The sequence below is a fragment of the Denticeps clupeoides genome, chromosome 9 (genome assembly GCF_900700375.1).
Source record: "Denticeps clupeoides chromosome 9, fDenClu1.1, whole genome shotgun sequence".
Lineage (NCBI taxonomy): Eukaryota > Metazoa > Chordata > Actinopteri > Clupeiformes > Denticipitidae > Denticeps > Denticeps clupeoides.
In genome coordinates, this window is record NC_041715.1 from 18,691,865 (window position 1) to 18,712,213 (window position 20,349).

At 43.1% G+C, this 20,349-nt stretch overlaps 1 protein-coding gene and 1 long non-coding RNA gene across 3 annotated transcripts; both read left to right on the top strand.

Annotated features, from left to right (window-relative positions):
* Positions 1 to 7,358: 7,358 nt before the first annotated feature.
* LOC114796372 (uncharacterized) lies at positions 7,359 to 13,352 on the top strand. 2 transcript variants are annotated; one of them, XR_003750709.1, is made up of 4 exons: positions 7,359 to 7,702; positions 7,833 to 8,010; positions 9,239 to 9,455; positions 10,351 to 13,352. It is a non-coding gene; the product is annotated as an uncharacterized LOC114796372 (long non-coding RNA). The 2 variants fall into 2 exon arrangements; XR_003750710.1 differs by lacking the exon at positions 9,239 to 9,455 and having other exon boundaries at positions 7,552 to 7,702.
* A 734-nt stretch (positions 13,353 to 14,086) lies between these two features.
* LOC114797103 (raftlin-2-like) lies at positions 14,087 to 17,806 on the top strand. Its single transcript, XM_028991751.1, has 6 exons — positions 14,087 to 14,276; positions 14,364 to 14,582; positions 14,789 to 14,895; positions 15,205 to 15,308; positions 16,081 to 16,159; positions 16,688 to 17,806. The coding sequence occupies exons 1-6, from the start codon at positions 14,180 to 14,182 to the stop codon at positions 16,865 to 16,867; spliced, it is 786 nt and encodes a 261-aa protein (XP_028847584.1). The 5' UTR covers positions 14,087 to 14,179; the 3' UTR covers positions 16,868 to 17,806.
* The last annotated feature ends 2,543 nt before the right edge of the window (positions 17,807 to 20,349 follow it).

Here is a 20,349-nt window from a genome sequence, read left to right on the forward strand (position 1 = left end):
CCTTCCTCGTCAGTGGAAAGACGGGCCCTCCCACATCTCCGCCACTGCAACCTGTGCAGTGGCAAGCCGGGCCATGGCAGCACGTTCAGCCGATGGCTTGGTCTTTTCCTCAGCCCTGCAGCGCACCCTGCTTCATTACAGATCATCTCTCCATTCCACCACTGGCGTCTCCCCAGCTCTCCTCATGCTGGGTTGGGAGCTACAGCTTCCATTAGACCGGCCACAGCCTGCTCCGCTTACTGCAGCGGCCCTGCGCCACAGGGTTTCGGATGAAGCAGTCTTTTGATCGCCGACGGAAGGTGACATCTTCCTATCTGGCAGTCCATGATTGGGTCAGGGTTCCTCGGCCTCACCAGGACAACAAGCTCCTTTTCTTTTGATTACGGCTGGCTGACTGTACGAAGTGGCATGCGAGCCGGCTCAAGAAGGTGTCACCGCCCACCCCCGTAGACCCTTACTAAATTCACATTCACATTTACAGCATTTATCAGACGCCCTTATCCAGAGCGACTTACAATCAGTAGTTACAGGGACAGTCTCCCTAGAGCAATTTAGGGTTAAGTGTCTTGCTCAGGGACACAATGGTAGTAAGTGGGATTCGAACCCGGGTCTTCTGGTTCATAGGTGAGTGTGTTACCCACTAGGCTACTACCACCCTACTAAATGGCTAGTGACTTGGACCTAGTGGAGGACCTACCCGGTGATACAGGGAACCGTCCAGCGGAGGCTGGAGGCCGGGGGAGCGCAGTTTCACCACGCCCTGTCCGTATCCGCTGTAGACCGGTTTACCTCAAGGACTATGTGACTGAATAGCACACCACGTAGTTAGGGCATAGCCTGTCACGTGGCAGAATAACCCACATGGCTATGCTGGCATTCTGGGTAGTCGACCCCGGTCGTCTAGTTATATTGTGCTGTTGGTGTTCCTCCTGGGGGGGGGGGAATGTTACATATGCACATGGGCAGTGTACGTTTTGCGTGTGTTCCAGGTTGTGGGTGTTGCTGTAAGGGATTCTGGGTATACGGAAATAAAGAAAAAAGAAGCAGACAGCGTGTCGAGAGTCCGCGTGGTTATTCACTAACAGCAAACATAACAAATACCACATGGTTATATGAAGTGCAGTTGCAATGTGTGTTTAGGAGGGTGACGGTGAGGGGACTGGTCTGCGGGTCCCAGTCTGCAGGCTTCTAGATCTTCTGCCAGAGTCGTTCCAGGGTGTGAGGGATCTGGGATGATTTTCCCTGTCCTTTTCCAGGTTCAGGTCTGGGATGGAGAGCAGTCGGACACGATGATATTTTCTGTCCTCCGTACAGTCTGTTCCTGTGCCGTTTGGTTGCTGCTCCGAACCAGACTGTGATGGAGGAGCACAGGATGGACTCAATGACTGCAGTGTAGAACTGGATCAGCAGCTCCTGTGGAAGACTGGACTTCTTCAGCTGTCTCAGGAAGTACATCTTCTGCTGGGCTTTTTTGAGGATGGAGGAGACATTGGTCTCCTGGGAGATGGTGGTACCCAGGAACTTGAAGGTGTCCACAGAAGACCCTGGTCTGTCTGATATGGTGAGGGGTGTAGCATTGAAGGAAGTCTACCGGAGTGCACCGTCAGCTTGCTCAGCTCCACGTTGTGCTGAAAGTGTAATTACATGAAAAAACGATTATAATTATTTATTATTTGTTCAATTTTGCTTCTGTCTACAGTTAATAATTTAAAGGAATTTGTGGAAGAAATACTGTTTAGTACCAGGTCCAGATCAGCCATGGAGGAGTTGTTTAAACATTTATACAACAATTTCAGCCAATTAACTGATACCAAGTGGAAGACTTTTTTAGGGTTAAATTAGTACATCCAGCTGACCCCAGATGACATAACCAGATGAAATAAGTTCCTGTTAATGATACATTTATAATGATGACCCTATTTTAGAGACATACGTATGTAATGTAAGAGTCAGAGCAAATATCTTGATGTCTCGTTACAATTCACGGCCCGGGCCTGAACACAAGTGAGGAGAGGCTCCAGGAGACTCAGAACCTGTGGCAGCATCTTACTACAGGAGTGAGACGGTCAAGGTTACGACCACTGCCCTGCCATCAGCAGAATTTATCCAGGAGTCCCCCAGTGCCGGAACCAACTTTGACAAGAGATGATGTAGAAACGACGGTGAAGGAAATTGTGGAGAAGCAGCAGGCAACAACAAGAAAAGACCACAAGGTTGCAGCCAAAATCCAGCTTCCTTGGTGATGGCTCCAACATTCATTTTTTTATCCGTCAGTGGAAGTTAAATACTTCTGCTGCTCTCGAAAGGTGTTTCAGCCGAGGGTCTCACTGATCCCAGGATGAGCTTCTAGGACTTTGCTGCTACTCCTTTCTTCCAACAGGAACTAGAAAGGAAAAAAGTATCCCACTGGACATCTATATAGATTCTGCCACTTACCCCTTGGAGCCGCCCTAACAGCCTCATACTGGTTTTGCTGGTGTTACAGGAAAAGTACATTTACTGTCCTGCAAAAGTCTACTCTTTATACCATGTAGAGGGTTTGCAGGCAAAGATGACCTGGGAGCAGTTTCAAAAGTCTCCCTTTTATGACACAGAAGAGAGAAAAAAGTAGCACATTACCTGCTACTTAAGCTAGAGTTTTATTCATGTAATTCCATGTAAATTCAGCATACTTTCAGACCTAAACATGACATATTTTAAAAAACCTTTCATTTTGTCATTTGAATAACCCATGGAAATAAAAATATGTACACTTGAATTGGTGATTCATGTTTTAAATGTTTATATGTTCACTAGACTTCTGTAGTAATGTGTACTTAAAGCAATATAGAGCAATTTACAGTTTGCTTATAGTGTCCTCTATTCTTTCTCTATAGTTCATACAATGACTGTAAGGGTGGTAGTAGCCTAGTGGGTAACCCACCCTCCTACAAACCAGAAGACCCAGGTTCAGTTCCCACTTACTACCATTGTGTCCCTGAGCAAGACACGTAACCCTGAGTGTCCTTGTAACTACTGATTGTAAGATTGTAAGGGTGTCTGATTAATGCTGTAAATGTAAATAAAGTTTATTATTAAATGTTGCTGTTATGCTTAAAATGTCATTATGCAGTTTAAATTGAGTTTAAACAGCTGTGTCATAAGACTGTAATATGTGGGTTCTGTGAATTTGAAATGTAACAATTGTTCTGGGAAGTAATGATTAAACACGCTCTGACAAACAAATAAAAAAATAATAATAACTAATTATAGTAACCAAATAATTACTTATGATTGATTTTTAAGTTGGAGTATGTTTTTACATTAAATACAACTGATACAAAGCTGATGTTAGATTTACAATATTGCAAATAAAACCCTACATTTTAAGTTATTACTGTTATAGCACACATTTGATAAAACCCTCATTGGGAATGAGATCCTTTCCCTTTGAGGGAGGTAGTAGACTAGTGGGCAACACACTCGCCTATGAACCAAAAGACCAAGGTTCAAATCCGACTTACTACCATCATGTCCCTGAGCAAGACCTTCCTAGTGTCTCCAGGGGGGACTGTCCCTGTAACTACTGATTGTAAGTCGCTCTGGATAAGGGCGTCTGGTAAATGCTGTAAATGTAAATGTAGGAAACACGTGGGCAAAAAGCTCAAATCCTATTGGCTGATGGTCTGTTTGACGATCCACGACCGGCTCCGACCGATAAAGCGTCATCGACAAGGAAATGTACACAATTTTACACAATTCCGCATCGCGGAAATCCGAACAGCCAAGGCTCCGAAGCCACGTGTAAGAGGTAAGAAAACCGTTTCGCTTGCTCTGCTCCACGTTGTGCTGAAAGTGTAATTACATGAAAAAACGATTATAATTATTTATTATTTGTTCAATTCCCGATCAATTTTGTTTTTTTTGCCTCTGTCTACAGTTAAGAATTTAAAGGAATTTGTGGAAGAAATGCTGTTTAGTACCAGGTCCATCCAGACCAGCCATAGAGGAGTTGTTTAAACATTTATACAACAATTTCAGCCAATTAACTGATACCAAGTGGAAGACTTTTAGGGTTAAATGGGGTTTAGTACATCCAGCTGACCCCAGATCACATAACCAGATGAAATAAGTTCCTGTTAAACCCTATTTTAGAGACATTCGTATGTAAATTAAGCGTCAGAGCAAATATCTTGTTTTTTGTGCCTCCAGATGTCGCCTTTTCACGTTTGTTGTACTGCGGTGTAAACTGGATATATTTCTTAGTTGTGTTTATGCATTTCTATTTACTTTCGTGTGTTCGTCTGTGTTATGATTGCAGACTTGTTGTAATACTCGCTGCCTGGAATAATACACCATCTACCCCCCATCTCACGGTCATCCTCCTTACATTCTGACCGTTTCACCACCACGTTCATCTGTTAGTCCTAAACGTACTACGCCCTCCTTACATTCTGATATACATTCTGGGATAATAACCTCTATTATCCCAGTGTGAGATAATAGAGGTTATAGTCCTCTGAGTAAAATGATCTTGGAGATTGAGTGGGAAATAAAAGTGTGAGCCTTCTTTACAAGATAAAAAATAATTCAATCATTAAAGTGTGAGTAATAAGGCAAGAGCACAAAAGGAAAACGTGAAACGGGAAGAATTGTGAGCCATTAGTTATCTGTGAGTTCTCTTAGTAAGAGCAGTGGTTTTTGTTAGGCTGTGAATTCCCCGGGCAAACTCGAGAAAGCTGTATGTGTAAAAAAAAATTTAAAATTTAAAATGGGAAATAAAAGTGATGGTGAAAAAGAAATATGGTGATGATGTGTGTAATCATCTGGTGGACTGGCATGAGAATTACGGTTTTCCTGCGGGTGGGTCTCTTAGTCAAACTCAGCTAAAAAAGCTGAAGGAGGGACTAGAGGGTAGCAGGCGAAAAATACTGCAGTCAAAGAAAGTTAAAAGTAAAGTAATTTGGAAAATACTTATAATGGAAGACTGTTTTAAAATATGGGAAGCAGAGGGCGACCGAAGAGACAAGCAAAACACCCAGAACGCTCTGACCGCGCTGACTGTGGGAAAGAAAACAGAAGGGGAGACCACGCTGAAACCTGATCCAAAAAAAAATTCTCTGATGGCGCTCCAAACGAAGGCGCGGCTGCAGCCCCAAAGGAGGTTCCAACCAAGGTCATGCACACCCACTATGACACCCACTCTGAAACAGACACACTCACACACATTCCACACTCCGCTCACACACACTCCCCGCCAGCGCCCCTAATGCTGGTTCCCTCTGAAGAAAGTGTTCAGTCCCTTCCCATGTTCAAATTGACGGTAAATGATAAGGACATTTTTTTTATCGTAGATTCGGGTGCAACTTATTCGGTAATATAAACGTCTGATTTACCCTGCATGAAGCACAGTGGAAGACACATTTATTCCATCCGTGCCAGTGGAACTGAAGTGAAAGAATATTTCACCGTGCCCCACTCACTCATCATTCAAACATTCTTTTTTGTATTCCAAATGTTGTCCATTTATTCTTATGGTCATTGGGCGTGGGCCTTAGGTCCTCTCCTGATGGCATAGTGGTCACTGATTCCAAATTTGCCCCGGCCTATTCTATGTTCCAACACCCTGCTCACCTTCGAATCTACCAATGGTGGCTAGCCGCCGAACAGGCGCCCCGCTTATTAGACCTGGCTACTCAGCGTATACCTATTATTATTGTTAAAATTGTAGATATGGCACAACATATGTTGCATGAACACTCTGTGCTTCATGAAGGCTTCGGGTTTGCATTGTACTGTCAATGTTGTCTCAGCCACAGCGTTTGATGACCAATATGACGCTGCATTTTTTTTTTTTTTTCATTGAGATGACAACATTGTTCTGTTCTGACATGCGCTGTGCCCTCTCTGTCTCCTTGACCTCAGACCAAGAGCAATTCTTTTTTTACCTGACAGTAACCCGCATGTTTCACTGGTAAAACATCCCACTGACGAGTGGAAAAACCTAGGGCCCTGGGTTAAATTATGTTGCGAAGAGACTGACTGGACTTCGAATGACCAGACTGATGTTTTGTTTTCTCCTTCTCTGACTACTAACTCTACCCCATGGTCACAGACCACACTGTGTTTAAGATCTGTTTATTCATTGGCCCCTGCTCTGCTGACAGCTCCTTCTCCATCTGAACCCCCTGAATTGACTACAATCCCTGCTTCTGCCTGGGCCGCTCACAAACACGACGGTGGCTTAATAAAAAACTGCGAGCCCCTTGTTGTGACCCACCGCCCAAGTCTCACCACCGCCCACGCATTAGACCCCATTAGACTAGAAGCGATAGCAGGCATTCGTCCGGTGTTCGGACGAATTATTGAGCCATGTAATGACTCCCCTGTGAACACTCCTATTCTTCCTGTGAAGAAAAACAGACCTCCCCTGCTCCAACAGAGAGGAGATTTGTTCAAGATTTGACCGCGGTTACCGCTGCTGTACCATACCCCTTGGTGGGAAATATCTAAATGGTTCACGGTCCTTGACCTTTCAAATTCATTTTTTCTGTCCCTGTCCACCCTGATTCTCAGTTTTGCTTTGCATTTCAGTTTGATGGGAAGAGTTATACCTTCACCAGGATGCCCCAGGGCTATTATGAATCCCCCACAGTATACAACCAAGCTCTGGCAGCTTCATCGTCTTCTTTTTCTCCGCCCTCAGGTTCTGCATTACTCCAATATGTAGACGATTTGCTGTTGTGCAGCCCCACCCGTTCCGCCTGTGTGCAAGGCACTGTTGCTCTCTTGCACCACCTGACAGTAGAAGGCCACAAAGCCAGCCGCCTCCAAAATGCAGTTTACCTCCAATCCAGTTACAGGTTCAAACCCCACTTACTACCATTGTGTCCCTGAGCAAGACACTTAACCCTGAGTGTCTCCAGGGGGGGACTGTCCTTGTAACTACTGATTGTAAGATTGTAAGGGTGTCTGATTAATGCTGTAAATGTAAATAAAGTTTATTATTAAATGTTGCTGTTATGCTTAAAATGTCATTATGCAGTTTAAATTGAGTTTAAACAGCTGTGTCATAAGACTGTAATATGTGGGTTCTGTGAATTTGAAATGTAACAATTGTTCTGGGAAGTAATGATTAAACACGCTCTGACAAACAAATAAAAAAATTATAATAACTAATTATAGTAACCAAATAATTACTTATGATTGATTTTTAAGTTGGAGTATGTTTTTACATTAAATACAACTGATACAAAGCTGATGTTAGATTTACAATATTGCAAATAAAACCCTACATTTTAAGTTATTACTGTTATAGCACACATTTGATAAAACCCTCATTGGGAATGAGATCCTTTCCCTTTGAGGGAGGTAGTAGACTAGTGGGCAACACACTCGCCTATGAACCAAAAGACCAAGGTTCAAATCCGACTTACTACCATCATGTCCCTGAGCAAGACCTTCCTAGTGTCTCCAGGGGGGACTGTCCCTGTAACTACTGATTGTAAGTCGCTCTGGATAAGGGCGTCTGGTAAATGCTGTAAATGTAAATGTAGGAAACACGTGGGCAAAAAGCTCAAATCCTATTGGCTGATGGTCTGTTTGACGATCCACGACCGGCTCCGACCGATAAAGCGTCATCGACAAGGAAATGTACACAATTTTACACAATTCCGCATCGCGGAAATCCGAACAGCCAAGGCTCCGAAGCCACGTGTAAGAGGTAAGAAAACCGTTTCGCTTGCTCTGCTCCACGTTGTGCTGAAAGTGTAATTACATGAAAAAACGATTATAATTATTTATTATTTGTTCAATTCCCGATCAATTTTGTTTTTTTTTGCCTCTGTCTACAGTTAAGAATTTAAAGGAATTTGTGGAAGAAATGCTGTTTAGTACCAGGCCCATCCAGACCAGCCATGGAGGAGTTGTTTCAACATTTATACAACAATTTCAGCCAATTAACTGATACCAAGTGGAAGACTTTTTTAGGGTTAAATTAGTACATCCAGCTGACCCCAGATGACATAACCAGTAAGTTCCTGTTAATGATACATTATAATGGCCCTATTTTAGAGACGTATGTAATGTAAGCGTCAGAGCAAATATCTTGTTTTTTGTGCCTCCAGATGTCGCCTTTTCACGTTTGTTGTACTGCGGTGTAAACTGGATATATTTCTTAGTTGTGTTTATGCATTTCTATTTACTTGTATGAGTTTGTCTGTGTTATGATTGCAGACTTGTTGTAATACTCGCTGCCTGGAATAATACACCATCTACCCCCCATCTCACGGTCATCCTCCTTACATTCTGACCGTTTCACCACCACGTTCATCTGTTAGTCCTAAACGTACTACGCCCTCCTTACATTCTGATATACATGTTATGTATTTGCAGAGATCTAGGTTGCTATGTCACTGTTTTATTAGAGGAGAGCCACTAAACTGGCTGTTGGGGTGTTTTTTGGTGTGTCTTTTAATACATTTGTACGGGGTGTATTTGCTATCCTTCTGTTGCCCAGTGTTTATTATAGAATTAATTTGCCACCTTAAAATGCTATGTATTTACCTTCAGTTGAGATTGCTGTGCTTGAACTGAACTGACTTGACATTTAAGAGTGTGCGTGTGTGACGGTATTTCTTTATTCACTGTGTGATCATTTCCTTGTGTGATCATTTCCGACAGTAAGTATCCCTGACACTGTGGGCACTTGGCTTATTCGGTAATTATGTGCTGGGCTTTATGTGGCGTAGTCAACTATATTAATCAGAAGCATGGATGCAATCAGTAGTTACAGGGACAGTTCCCCCCTGGAGACACTCAGAGTTAAGTGTCTTGCTCAGAGACACAATGGTAGTAAGTGGGATTTGAACCTGGGTCTTATGGTTCATAGGAGTGTGTGTTACCCACTAGGCTACTACCACCTATTGGTGTGGAAGGGAAATTTAGTAGGCCCGGACACTCCACGTGTTTCACTTTTGGTCATGGAACAGTCAGAAGACAACTGTGTATCTTAGGTCTGACCTTGTTGATGCAAAAGCTTGACGCAAAAACTAGACATAAACTGATAAAAGAAAGGTTCTGTGACGCTGATGGGCGCCACTGTCCAAAGTGGTGCGAGCTTGGTTTTCGACCTTGTACACCCCAGATGTATAAATGCTTGTGAACTGTAATCAAGCGGGGGGGAAGTTCTCTTGTGGGTCCCCCCGTGTGCGGTAAAATAAACTTGGATAATCAATTCAGTTGACTTCCTTTATTGCAGCTCCCCAGACAGCAGAATTTCCACCACAATTGGCGTCACGAACAGGATCCGTGTGAATCCGCCAGGACCTGATCGGAGGGGCTGATCACCCTGGGTCACCAAGATCCATCTCCAAAACCTCGTCTTAGAGTTTCAGAGTGACTGGGACTGCGGTCAGTGTCCTTGGCCGATTCCGCCGGGATTTTTCTCTTTTCTGTCGTCTGGGGACACGAACAGGGTGAGCTAAAATATTCCACCTCTCAAACATTTAATGAAAACTGCAGAATTTAGAAGATTAATAAATCCAAAATCAAATTGATAAGGGGAATTGCATATTTGTTTTATTCTGTAGTCAACTGAGTTGATCCAACTAAGTGAGTGTCACCTTTTTATTTTTTTTAATAGAGGTTAATGTCCTCCGAGTAAAACGTTCTTGGAGATCCAGTGTGAGATAATAGAGGTTATAGTCCTCTGAGTAAAATGATCTTGGAGATTGAGTGGGAAATAAAAGTGTGAGCCTTCTTTACAAGATAAAAAATAATTCAATCATTAAAGTGTGAGTAATAAGGCAAGAGCACAAAAGGAAAACGTGAAACGGGAAGAATTGTGAGCCATTAGTTATCTGTGAGTTCTCTTAGTAAGAGCAGTGGTTTTTGTTAGGCTGTGAATTCCCCGGGCAAACTCGAGAAAGCTGTAGGTGTAAAAAAAAAATTAAAATTAAAAATGGGAAAAGTGACACTCCTATTAGTCCTGAAACTAAGTTAATGATACAGATGAAACAGAAATATGGTGATGATGTTTGTAATCATCTGGTGGACTGGCATGAAAATTCCGGTTTTCCTGCGGGTGGGTCTCTTAGTCAAACTCAGCTAAAAAAGCTGAAGGAGGGACTAGAGGGTAGCAGGCGAAAAAAACTGCAGTCAAAGAAAGTTAAAAGTAAAGTAATTTGGAAAATGCTTATAATGGAAGACTGTTTTAAAATATGGGAAGCAGAGGGCGACCGAAGAGACAAGCAAAACACCCAGAACGCTCTGACCGCGCTGACTGTGGGAAAGAAAACAGAAGGGGAGACCACGCTGAAACTTGATCCAAAAAAAAATTCTCTGATCCGTCATTTGTATCCGTCATTACAGGGCGCGCGGGTCGACCTGAGTTTGGACTCCACCCCTCCGCTTTACCCCCAACAGCAACTCCTACTGGAGAAACCACCACAGCATGAGGACGTCACTGCTTCGAATTCAGAAGAAAAAACACCACCAGAGCAGGAGATCACTAAGCATGGACCAACCGTGTGTGTGCTTCAACTGCGGCCAAAGCGGACATTGGTTACAAGAATGTCCCAATGAAGAAAGAGGATGGAGCAGAGGACATGATGTTCCCTATGGCGAGAGACGTGGACACAGAGGAGAACACACCCACCACGAACAATCCCAAACAGCCTGACGGGTGAAGCGGGGTGTCGCTCCAAACGAAGGCGCGGCTGCAGCCCCGAAGGAGGTTCCAACCAAGGTCATGCACACCCACTCTGAAACAGACACACTCACACACATTCCACACTCCGCTCACACACACTCCCCGCCAGCGCCCCTAATGCAGGTTCCCTCTGAAGAAAGTGTTCAGTCCCTTCCCATGTTCAAATTGACGGTAAATGATAAGGACATTTTTTTTTTCGTAGATTCGGGTGCAACTTATTCGGTAATTAAAACGTCTGATTTACCCTGCATGAAGCACAGTGGAAGACACATTTATTCCATCGGTGCCAGTGGAACTGAAGTGAAAGAATATTTCACCGTGCCCCACTCACTCATTATTCAAACATTCTTTTTTGTATTCCAAATGTTGTCCATTTATTCTTATGGGTCGTGATCTTACATTGGGCGTGGGCCTTAGGTCCTCTCCTGATGGCATAGTGGTCACTGATTCCAAATTTGCCCCGGCCTATTCTATGTTCCAACACCCTGCTCACCTTCGAATCTACCAATGGTGGCTAGCCGCCGAACAGGTGCCCCGCTTATTAGACCTGGCTACTCAGCGTATACCTATTATTATTGTTAAAATTGTAGATATGGCACAACATATGTTGCATGAACACTCTGTGCTTCATGAAGGCTTCGGGTTTGCATTGTACTGTCAATGTTGTCTCAGCCACAGCGTTTGATGACCAATATGACGCTGCATTTTTTTTTTTTTTTTCAAACGACAACATTGAGATGACAACATTGTTCTGTTCTGACATGCGCTGTGCCCTCTCTGTCTGCTTGACCTCAGACCAAGAGCAATTCTTTTTTTTACCTGACAGTAACCCGCATGTTTCACTGGTAAAACATCCCACTGATGAGTGGAGAAACCTAGGGCCCTGGGTTAAATTATGTTGCGAAGAGACTGACTGGACTTCGACTGACCAGACTGATGTTTTGTTTTCTCCTTCTCTGACTACTAACTCTACCCCATGGTCACAGACCACACTGTGTTTAAGATCTGTTTATTCATTGACCCCTGCTCTGCTGACAGCTCCTTCTCCATCTGAACTCCCTGAATTGACTACAATCCCTGCTTCTGCCTGGGCCGCTCACATACACGACGGTGGCTTAATAAAAAACTGCGAGCCCCTTGTTGTGACCCACCGCCCAAGTCTCACCACCGGCCACGCATTAGACCCCATTAGACTAGAAGCGATAGCAGGCATTCGTCCGGTGTTCGAAGCCTTTTTAAAGGCAGGAATTATTGAGCCATGTAATGACTCCCCTGTGAACACTCCTATTCTTCCTGTGAAGAAACACAGACCATCCCTGCTCCAACAGAGTGGAGGTTTGTTCAAGATTTGACCTCGGTTACCGCTGCTGTCCAAGCGTGTACCCCCTCTGTACCGTACACCTTGATGGGAAATATTCCTCCTGAGTCTAAATGGTTCACGGTCCTTGACCTTTCAAATGCATTTTTTCTGTCCCTTTCCACCCTGGCAGATTCATCGTCTTCTTTTTCTCCGCCCTCAGGTTCTGCATTACTCCAATATGTAGACGATTTGCTGTTGTGCAGCCCAACCCGGTCCGCCTGTGTGCAAGACACTGTTGCTCTCCTGCACCACCTGACAGTAGAAGGCCACAAAGCCAGCCGCCTCCAAAATGCAGTTTGCCTCCAAATCAGTTACATTTCTTGTTCATATTATTAGTGAAAAAGGCAAAGGCCTCTCATCCAAACACCAACAAGCCCCTCGCCCTGTTAATGTAAAATAGTTGTTGTCATTTATTGGCTTTTGTTCCTACTGTAGAATGTTTGTTCCAAAATTTGATTCTCTGTGAATGCTGTTGCATCCCCTGTCTTAGAGCATTGTTAGTCAGACTTATTGAGACTGTCATAGGTCAAAGAGTTCCACTTCTTCTCTATTCGCGACTCCCCCAACAGAACCCCAACAGACCCCAGACCCCTAGTAACAATGATGTAACTCTTGTTCATAGTGGTCAATCATGCTTTGAATCAAGCTCCTCCTCGGGTGAGACCGACGCGGACATATAACTCTATATCTTGATTGATATACTTGTTGTTGATTTTTATTTTAAATTGTTTGTTTTTTAATTATTTTTTCGCCTTTTGTTTTGAGTTTATATTTTTATTTCAACACAACTGCCGGTGATGAGTTACCTTAAACTCTTGATGGAGTGGTATACTTTGATGTTTCTGGTTGTATATTACATTACATTGTAATTTTGCATTAATTTGCTGCATACTTTTTAATCATTTTTATCATTTTTTATCCTTTGATTTTTGTGTTATTATGTAATTATGTACTCCTCACCTTACGTACACATCATATACATTTTTGTGCCTATTGTAGTGAACATTAATCACCCCAAAAAAAAAAAAGTGTGTAGTGTGGAAGGAAATTTAGTAGACCCGGACACTCCACGTGTTTCACCTTTGGTCATGGAACAGCCAGAAAACAACTGTATGTCATTTTAAACCTTGGTGATTTACAAGGCGAAGATGTTTTCCAGACAAGCGTCCTTGTCCAGGCGCCGATGACGAAGCTGGTGATCCTGTCTTCCAACTCTTCATTACCATAATAGTATAAATATGCTTGTGAACTTCTCTTGCGAGTTCCCCCCATGGCCATGGTAAAATAAACTTGGAAAATCAATTCAGTTGACTTCCTTTATTGCAGCTCCCCAGGCAGCAAATTTTCCCACAACAAGACTACAGTACATAAGTGGGGGTTAAACATAAACATATTCATTTGCATGGATGTACGGTCTTAGGTTTGCTTTTCAACATCATCGCCTTCAAAAAAGAAAGTTTCCTCAGTCATGGTAGCATAAGCTGATTGTAAAAGTCGCTCTGGATAAATGCTGTAAATGTAAATGGGTGCTCACGGCAGGCGCTGGCCGGTAAGGAATCGGACCCGTAATCAGACTGAGGTCCCTGCACGCTGCTCCCCGGGTTAAAAGCAGGGGACACATTTCATTGTGTCACCATGTGCGGTGCAGCAGTGTTTCACGATGACAATCACATCACTTCATGCGCCTGATTAACAGGTCCTGCTAAATGCAGTAGACACCAGCAGTCATGGCGGCAACATTTACGTGGACAAGACGTACCTTTCGCATGCACACACACTCACCAAAGATATATATATTCGTGTAGCACTTAACAATTCCCTGGCATGTTCTATTCTTGACAAGTTCGGCCTTATCAGGGCTCTTAGTTTTGTAACTCAAAATCTATGGAAACCGAATGAGAATTGCTGGTGTCTTCCTCTTGTACGTCGCTTTGGATAAAAGCGTCTGCAAAGTAAAGTAAAGTAAAGTGAAGGTCACAGTCCGTAAAATGGTCGTTTAATACACCCCCTAAATCTCTAACAGTGGGATGAAGCTGTGTGTCGCTTTGTAGGTGAACAGCACTGCGCAGGGTGGCATCCAATTTGTGGGCTCAGTCCTGGTGCAGTTGGGAGGAGGTTGTAATGGTCGCATGTCCAGTCCTAGAAAGGGCTGCCACTCCCCACCTGGAAACTCCCCAAGTACCCCACCAGGGGACCAGGACCAAGGCAACGACAGGGACAGTCAAGGTGATCCGCTGTTCCTGTACGCACGTAGACATGTCAGATTTCATCATTACAGGGCTGTTGAGGAACCCTGCTCTCTCTGTCCTCCAGACCTGAGTCTCATGGTGCTTTTCCATTCCTGGCCCCCTGGCTGCGTCCCAGTGGATACCCCGGCTTGCTGCTACCATCAGGGGGCGCTGTCCATGCGTGTGTCCAGGAAGGGCCAAGTCATCAGTGGCCTTGAAGCCGATTGGCTGCAGCTCACTGGCTCCTACTACTGCAAGGGTTGGTCCCTTGTTGACTCCTTTGTGTACTGGGACACACCGAAAGGTACATAATAATAACCTGCATGAACTGTTTATTATTGATTATTATATAGTAAGTATCCCGTCAGACTTTTTAGATCGATATATACATCCTGATTGAGGGACAGTATGAAGTTAATATTGTTATATTGTAATGGCCTGAATAATTCAGGCACCATGTTTGTGCCTCTTGTTTGATTTTAACTGATGCTCTGCTTGTCGCGCTCTTAGGAGAGCCTGTGCCCAGGTCGCTGGAGGGCCTGTTTGTGTACGAGGAGCGAAGCGCTTCCCTGCCAGCTAATGACACCATCGTAGTGGAGCAGTGGTCTGTAATTGAGGTAACACCAGTGTCGGGCTGCGAATTCATGCATTTCAACTCTGTCAGATATGGCGATCTGATGCTTACAAAGCTAATGGAAAGGTGCAACAATTCAGTGTCAATGAGCGCTATTCTCAAAGCGGGCGTGGCTTGTTAGTTAGCGTGAGGTTATGTTCCACAATCACTATTTTAATGTATTTTGTGTGTTTAAACATTTGTCTCTGTACTGTACTTGTTTTCATGTTCTTGTTCTTCATGCATTTCTGTCTGTAAGTGCAGATCACATGAATGTGTGTGTTTATTGCTTTGTTTGTTATGTTCCCTGCAGGGATCCAACGTGAAAAGCGATTACGGACCACTTCTGCACACGCTTGCAGAATTTGGATGGTTGCTCACCTGTGTGCTCCCCACACCCATCATCCGTCATGACAAGTAATGAACAAGCACAGTTCACCTTCTCACACACACACACACACACACACACACACACATTCACTGACTCAGCCACACCCACTCTCAGCTCTGGTCTACAGTGATTTTCTGCAGGTCAATTTAAAGTTCTTTGCATCTTCTACTCTTCTCTCTGGCTCCTGCAGCTTGAATACACTACCAGTGAACAGTTTGGACACACCCATGCATTAATTTACTCAACAGGGACGCTTTCCAACAGTCCTGAAGAGATGGTAGTAGCCTAGTGGGTAACACACTCGCCTATGAACCAGAAGACCCAGGTTCAAATCCCACTTACTACCATTGTGTCCCTGAGCAAGACACTTAACCCTTAAGTGTCTCCAGGGAGGGGGGCTGTCCCTGTAACTACTGATTATAAGTCGCTCTGGATAAGAGCGTCTGATAAATTCTGTAAATGTAAATGTAAATAAAGGTTTATACTTAACATTTTCTTATCATTCACTCATGTTAATGATCATCTCATCAAGCGGCTTTTGATGATGACAATAGTGAACAAAGCAGCCATGAAGGTTAAAAGCGGCAATAAACAGATTCATCAAACATACTTCACTTTCTCCTGATAAAAAAAAAATTAAATATGTTTTTTTGCACTGGATTATTCAAAAATGGCTCCATTATAGTTTGAAACATTTTAAGTGGTAGTGTATATTTTGTCTGTATGACTCATTGCTGAAAATGAATATTTCTGAAGCCCTCAATGTTGTTGATGATATTGCCTTTTGTCCCTTTACAGTGAAGGCAATCTTGCCACCAAGCAAGTTGTGTTTCTGCAGAGACCAGTACGAACTCAACTGGTACCACAGAAGAATCAGGTAGAAACCAGAAGAAAACACCCAGATTAAAGATTTAGGACACGAGCTTCTGTTTTTTCCATCACTAATGTCACAAAAGTGTCTTTGTGCAGATGGGTTTATTTTATTGGCTCATGAATTTCCTGCTTTTTACTGTGAATTATTACTTTCTTAAGCAGAGGAGTTGCTGACATGGGGCAGTGGTGGCCTAGCGGTTAAGGAAACGGCCCCGTAATCAGAAGGTTGCCGGTTCGAATCCCGAACTGCCAAGGTGGCACTAAGGTACCATCCCCACAAACTGCTTCCCAGGTGCCTGTCATGGCTGCCCACTGCTCACTAAGGGTGATGGGTTAAAAGCAGAGGACACATTTCGTTGTGTCGCCGTGTGCTGTGCTGCAGTGTTTCACAATGACAATCACTTCACTTTCATGCAGGACCATAATGCAGGATATTAATATCATGTGGTGGCTCAGCTTCTCCTCACATCTGCTCATTTTTCATTCTTATTTTAATTAATTTACAATTATACAATGCCTTTTCTCCCTGTAGACATCCCCTCTCAGTGATGTGTCAAGTCCGTCTTTGAGTCAGCTTGAAGATTTGCCTCCCTGCCCAGGCGGGATCAGGGAGATCTCCATGTTCGGGGCAAGTTATCCCAGTGCCTCGGCCCACTTGGAGGAGGGGGGATTTGAGCAGGATGATGGGACGGCTGAGGTCACTTGTATGTGACTGCAACTCGTCACTAAAGTCATGTGACCTCCATAATGGAGGAACGCTGGCATCTTACCCAGAATATACATTTACAATGCAGCACTTTTAATCAATAATTATTTTGAAGCCATACTTACCGGTAGAAGTGTTGATATTCCTGCCTCTGTGTTGCTTTTTATCATTTATTTATGAAAATAACGACACTTCAGAAATAATCTGAAAGCACATGATCAGTGAAGAAGAAAGAATCCAAGATCCGAACTCTTGATCACGATGGTATTCAGCAGATTTTCAGTACTTCTGCACATTTTCCTCTGTTGTTGTGGCCTGTGTTATTTTGACGTCAGTGATGTTCTCACTTATTGGCAGGATGTGTTTCAAATGCTGTTTAAAGATTCGGGAGCAGCATTTTGTTGGTACGGGATGTGTACAAAATCTGTTTATAACGCCTGAGCTTGAAGTTTTTCTCTGTTTCTCAGTTTGTTCAGGGTTGAGGTGTGAATAATGAACTGGGTTCAGCTGATCTCGGGACCTGTGCAGGATTTACACACCTTTGCATTATTGTTACTGATGGCTGATGTTTGATTTTCTACAGGAATCCCCTCACTGTTACTTCTTGTTTGCTCTGAGACGACACTGTTTGTGTCTTTTTGTGTGTTCTTGGTGTGGTTTTGGGATTTAAAGCTGAAGGACCAATGATAAAGTTTACAGCAAATATAAATTTTACAGCACAAGGAGTGACAGGATTCGGGGACAGAACCTCTCATCTCCATTCCGCTGCTACAATTTCACTTTTGTCTAAATATTAAACATCAGGTAGCAGAAATGGAAATGTTTTAGAAATGAATGCTTCTGTAAGAGGAAACTTTTATAACTGAGTTATATTTGTCAAGAAACAAAACCAACAGTATTATATATACGTTACAGTGTTCGTTCTTATTAAAACTTCTTTTTCCATCTGCTGTTTTTGTCATTTTATGTACCAAGATTAATTAGAGGTAATAATAATGAAAAAACAATTATAATTATTAAAAAGAATCATAACTATCAATAATTCATAATTATAATTGGCATTCAGTGTATTTCTGTTGCTGTGAATAAAATGAAAAGAAAAATTCAAGTACTTTAAAATGAAATCTGACTAAATGGGAACTGGTCTAAAGAGACGAATTACCGAAGTAAATGATGTTCTGAAGAAATGTTAAAATAACATGCAATTACATTACATGAATACAAAACCATGCAATAAAGCAATTCAACAGAAAATGTACAAGTCATGTGTTTATGCTCACTGCTTCACTGGGCTAGAAAGAGGAAAATTTTCATTTCAGAATCACATTTATTGGCCAAGGATGGGAGTTCCTGTACGGTCGAGGTGTGGCAGGATATAATGAAGCTCCATCTTCCACTAGTAAAAACTGCAGGCCGTCCAGTTGGTGTTCTGTAATACCCACATAATACAATCAAACGTTTTCTTATGTAATTAAAATTAAATTATGATATAGTGAATGTTATAACACAACGCATTAGAAGTGAGATATGACGTGTAACTAATCATTGACAAAGCAAGTTGGATGATCAGCGTTAGATCAACATTACAGGACAATAAAGCAAAGTATTGTGGTTAGTGTTATGTTTGCTGTTAGTGAATAACCACGCGGACTCTCGACACGCTGTCTGATTCTTTTTTCTTTATTTCTGTATACCCAGAATCCCTTACAGCAACACCCACAACCTGGAACACACGCAAAACGTACACTGCCCATGTGCATATGTAACAGTATTATTTCTGTAATCGATGTATTTTCTGTACTTTACTTTACTTTACTTTACTTTACTTTATTTAGCAGACGCTTTTATCCAAAGCGACTTACAAGAGGAAGACACCAGCAATTCTCGTTTGATTTCTATAGAATATTGAGTTTACAAACTAAGAGCCCTGATAAGGCTTAGACTTGTCAGTGAAGAGCATGCTCAGAGATTGTTAGGTGCTAGAATTATAATGTATTTATACATTTTTGTATTGTTTGTGCAATGTGTACGCATGTGCGTGTGTAAGTGTTAGATTTGTCTGTAATATTTTTTGAACAAGAGGGTTTTCACCTGCTTCTTAAAAGCGGTGATAGTCTCGGCTAGTCGTGTGGAGGAGGGCAGGTTGTTCCACCAGCCAGGGACAACAACGGAGAACAGAGATGATTGGAATCGGAGACCCTGTGAAGAAGGAATTTTTAGTCTCCTTTCATTTGCAGATCTGAGAGAGCGTGCAGGAGTGTAGCTAGGTAGTAGTGTGTTGATGTAGGAGGGTGCAGTTCCATGTAAAACCCTGTAGGCAAGCATCAAGGATTTGAACTCAATGCGAGCAGCTACCGGGAGCCAGTGGAGGGAGGTAAGAAGAGGTGTAACATGGGTGTATTTTGGCTGATTGAAAATATTTTGGATCATCTGGAGTGGTTTTATGGTGACTGCAGAGGTTCCAGCCAGGAGAGAGTTACAGTAGTCGAGTTTGGAGATGACCATTGCCTGGACGAGGAGCTGCGTAGCCTGTTGTGAGAGAAAAGGCCGAATATTGCGAATGTTGTAGAGAGTGAACCTGGAGATCGGAGATCACAGCAACATGATGGTTCAAACTCAGTTTGTCATCTATCCAAACTCCAAGGCTTTTTGCAGATGCCGTGGGTGTTAACAGTCGCGATCCAATTTGAATTGAAAGGTTTTGCTGAGGGGAATTGTTGCCCGGAAAGATCAGAATCTCGGTTTTGGATAGGTTGAGTTGGAGGTGTCGCTCAGACATCCATGCCGATATGTCTGAGAGGCAGGCCAAAATTTTTGTTGCTATAGTAGCATCTTCTGGTGGGAATGACAGATAGAGCTGGGTGTCATCAGCATAAGAGTGATAGGAGAAGCCATGTGATTGGATGATGTGACCAAGTGAGCGAGTGTATATTGAGAATAGATGAGGGCCAAGGACAGAGCCTTGTGGAACCCCTGTGGTTACCCTAGAGAGGACAGATGTCTCACCTCCCCATGATACCTTAAAGGACCTGTCGTAAAGATAAGAGGTGAACCAATCTAGTACGGTTCCTGTAACTCCTAAATCAGAGAGTGTGGTGAGAAGAATTTCGTGGTTAACTGTATCGAAGGCAGCAGATAGATCAAGTAGGACAAGGACAGATGATCTGCGGGCAGCTCTTGCAGCACGAAGGTCGTCCATCATTGCCAAGAGGGAGGTTTCAGTTGAATGCCCTTTCCTGAAACCAGACTGAAAAGGGTCGAGAAGATCATGCTCGTGGAGAAATGAGGAAAGTTGAGCCAGGACTGCTCTTTCAAGAATTTTTGAAAGAAAAGGAAGGTTGGAGACTGGGCGGTAGCTATCCAGTAGAGATGGGTTTAATGTGGGTTTTTTGAGCAGGGGAGCAATGACAGCCTGTTTGAAAGCAGTGGGGAATGTTCCTGTTGTGAGTGAGGAGTTTAAGACGTGTGTCAGAGCAGATAATATGGTG

Bases quoted from the DNA above. Each gene is read 5' to 3' on its own strand.
- LOC114797103 (XM_028991751.1), top strand. From the start codon at position 14,180: ATGTCCAGTCCTAGAAAGGGCTGCCACTCCCCACCTGGAAACTCCCCA. The intron at 14,583-14,788 runs GTACATAATAAT...TCGCGCTCTTAG, and splicing joins GTACTGGGACACACCGAAAG to GAGAGCCTGTGCCCAGGTCG. The intron at 16,160-16,687 runs GTAGAAACCAGA...TTCTCCCTGTAG, and splicing joins TGGTACCACAGAAGAATCAG to ACATCCCCTCTCAGTGATGT.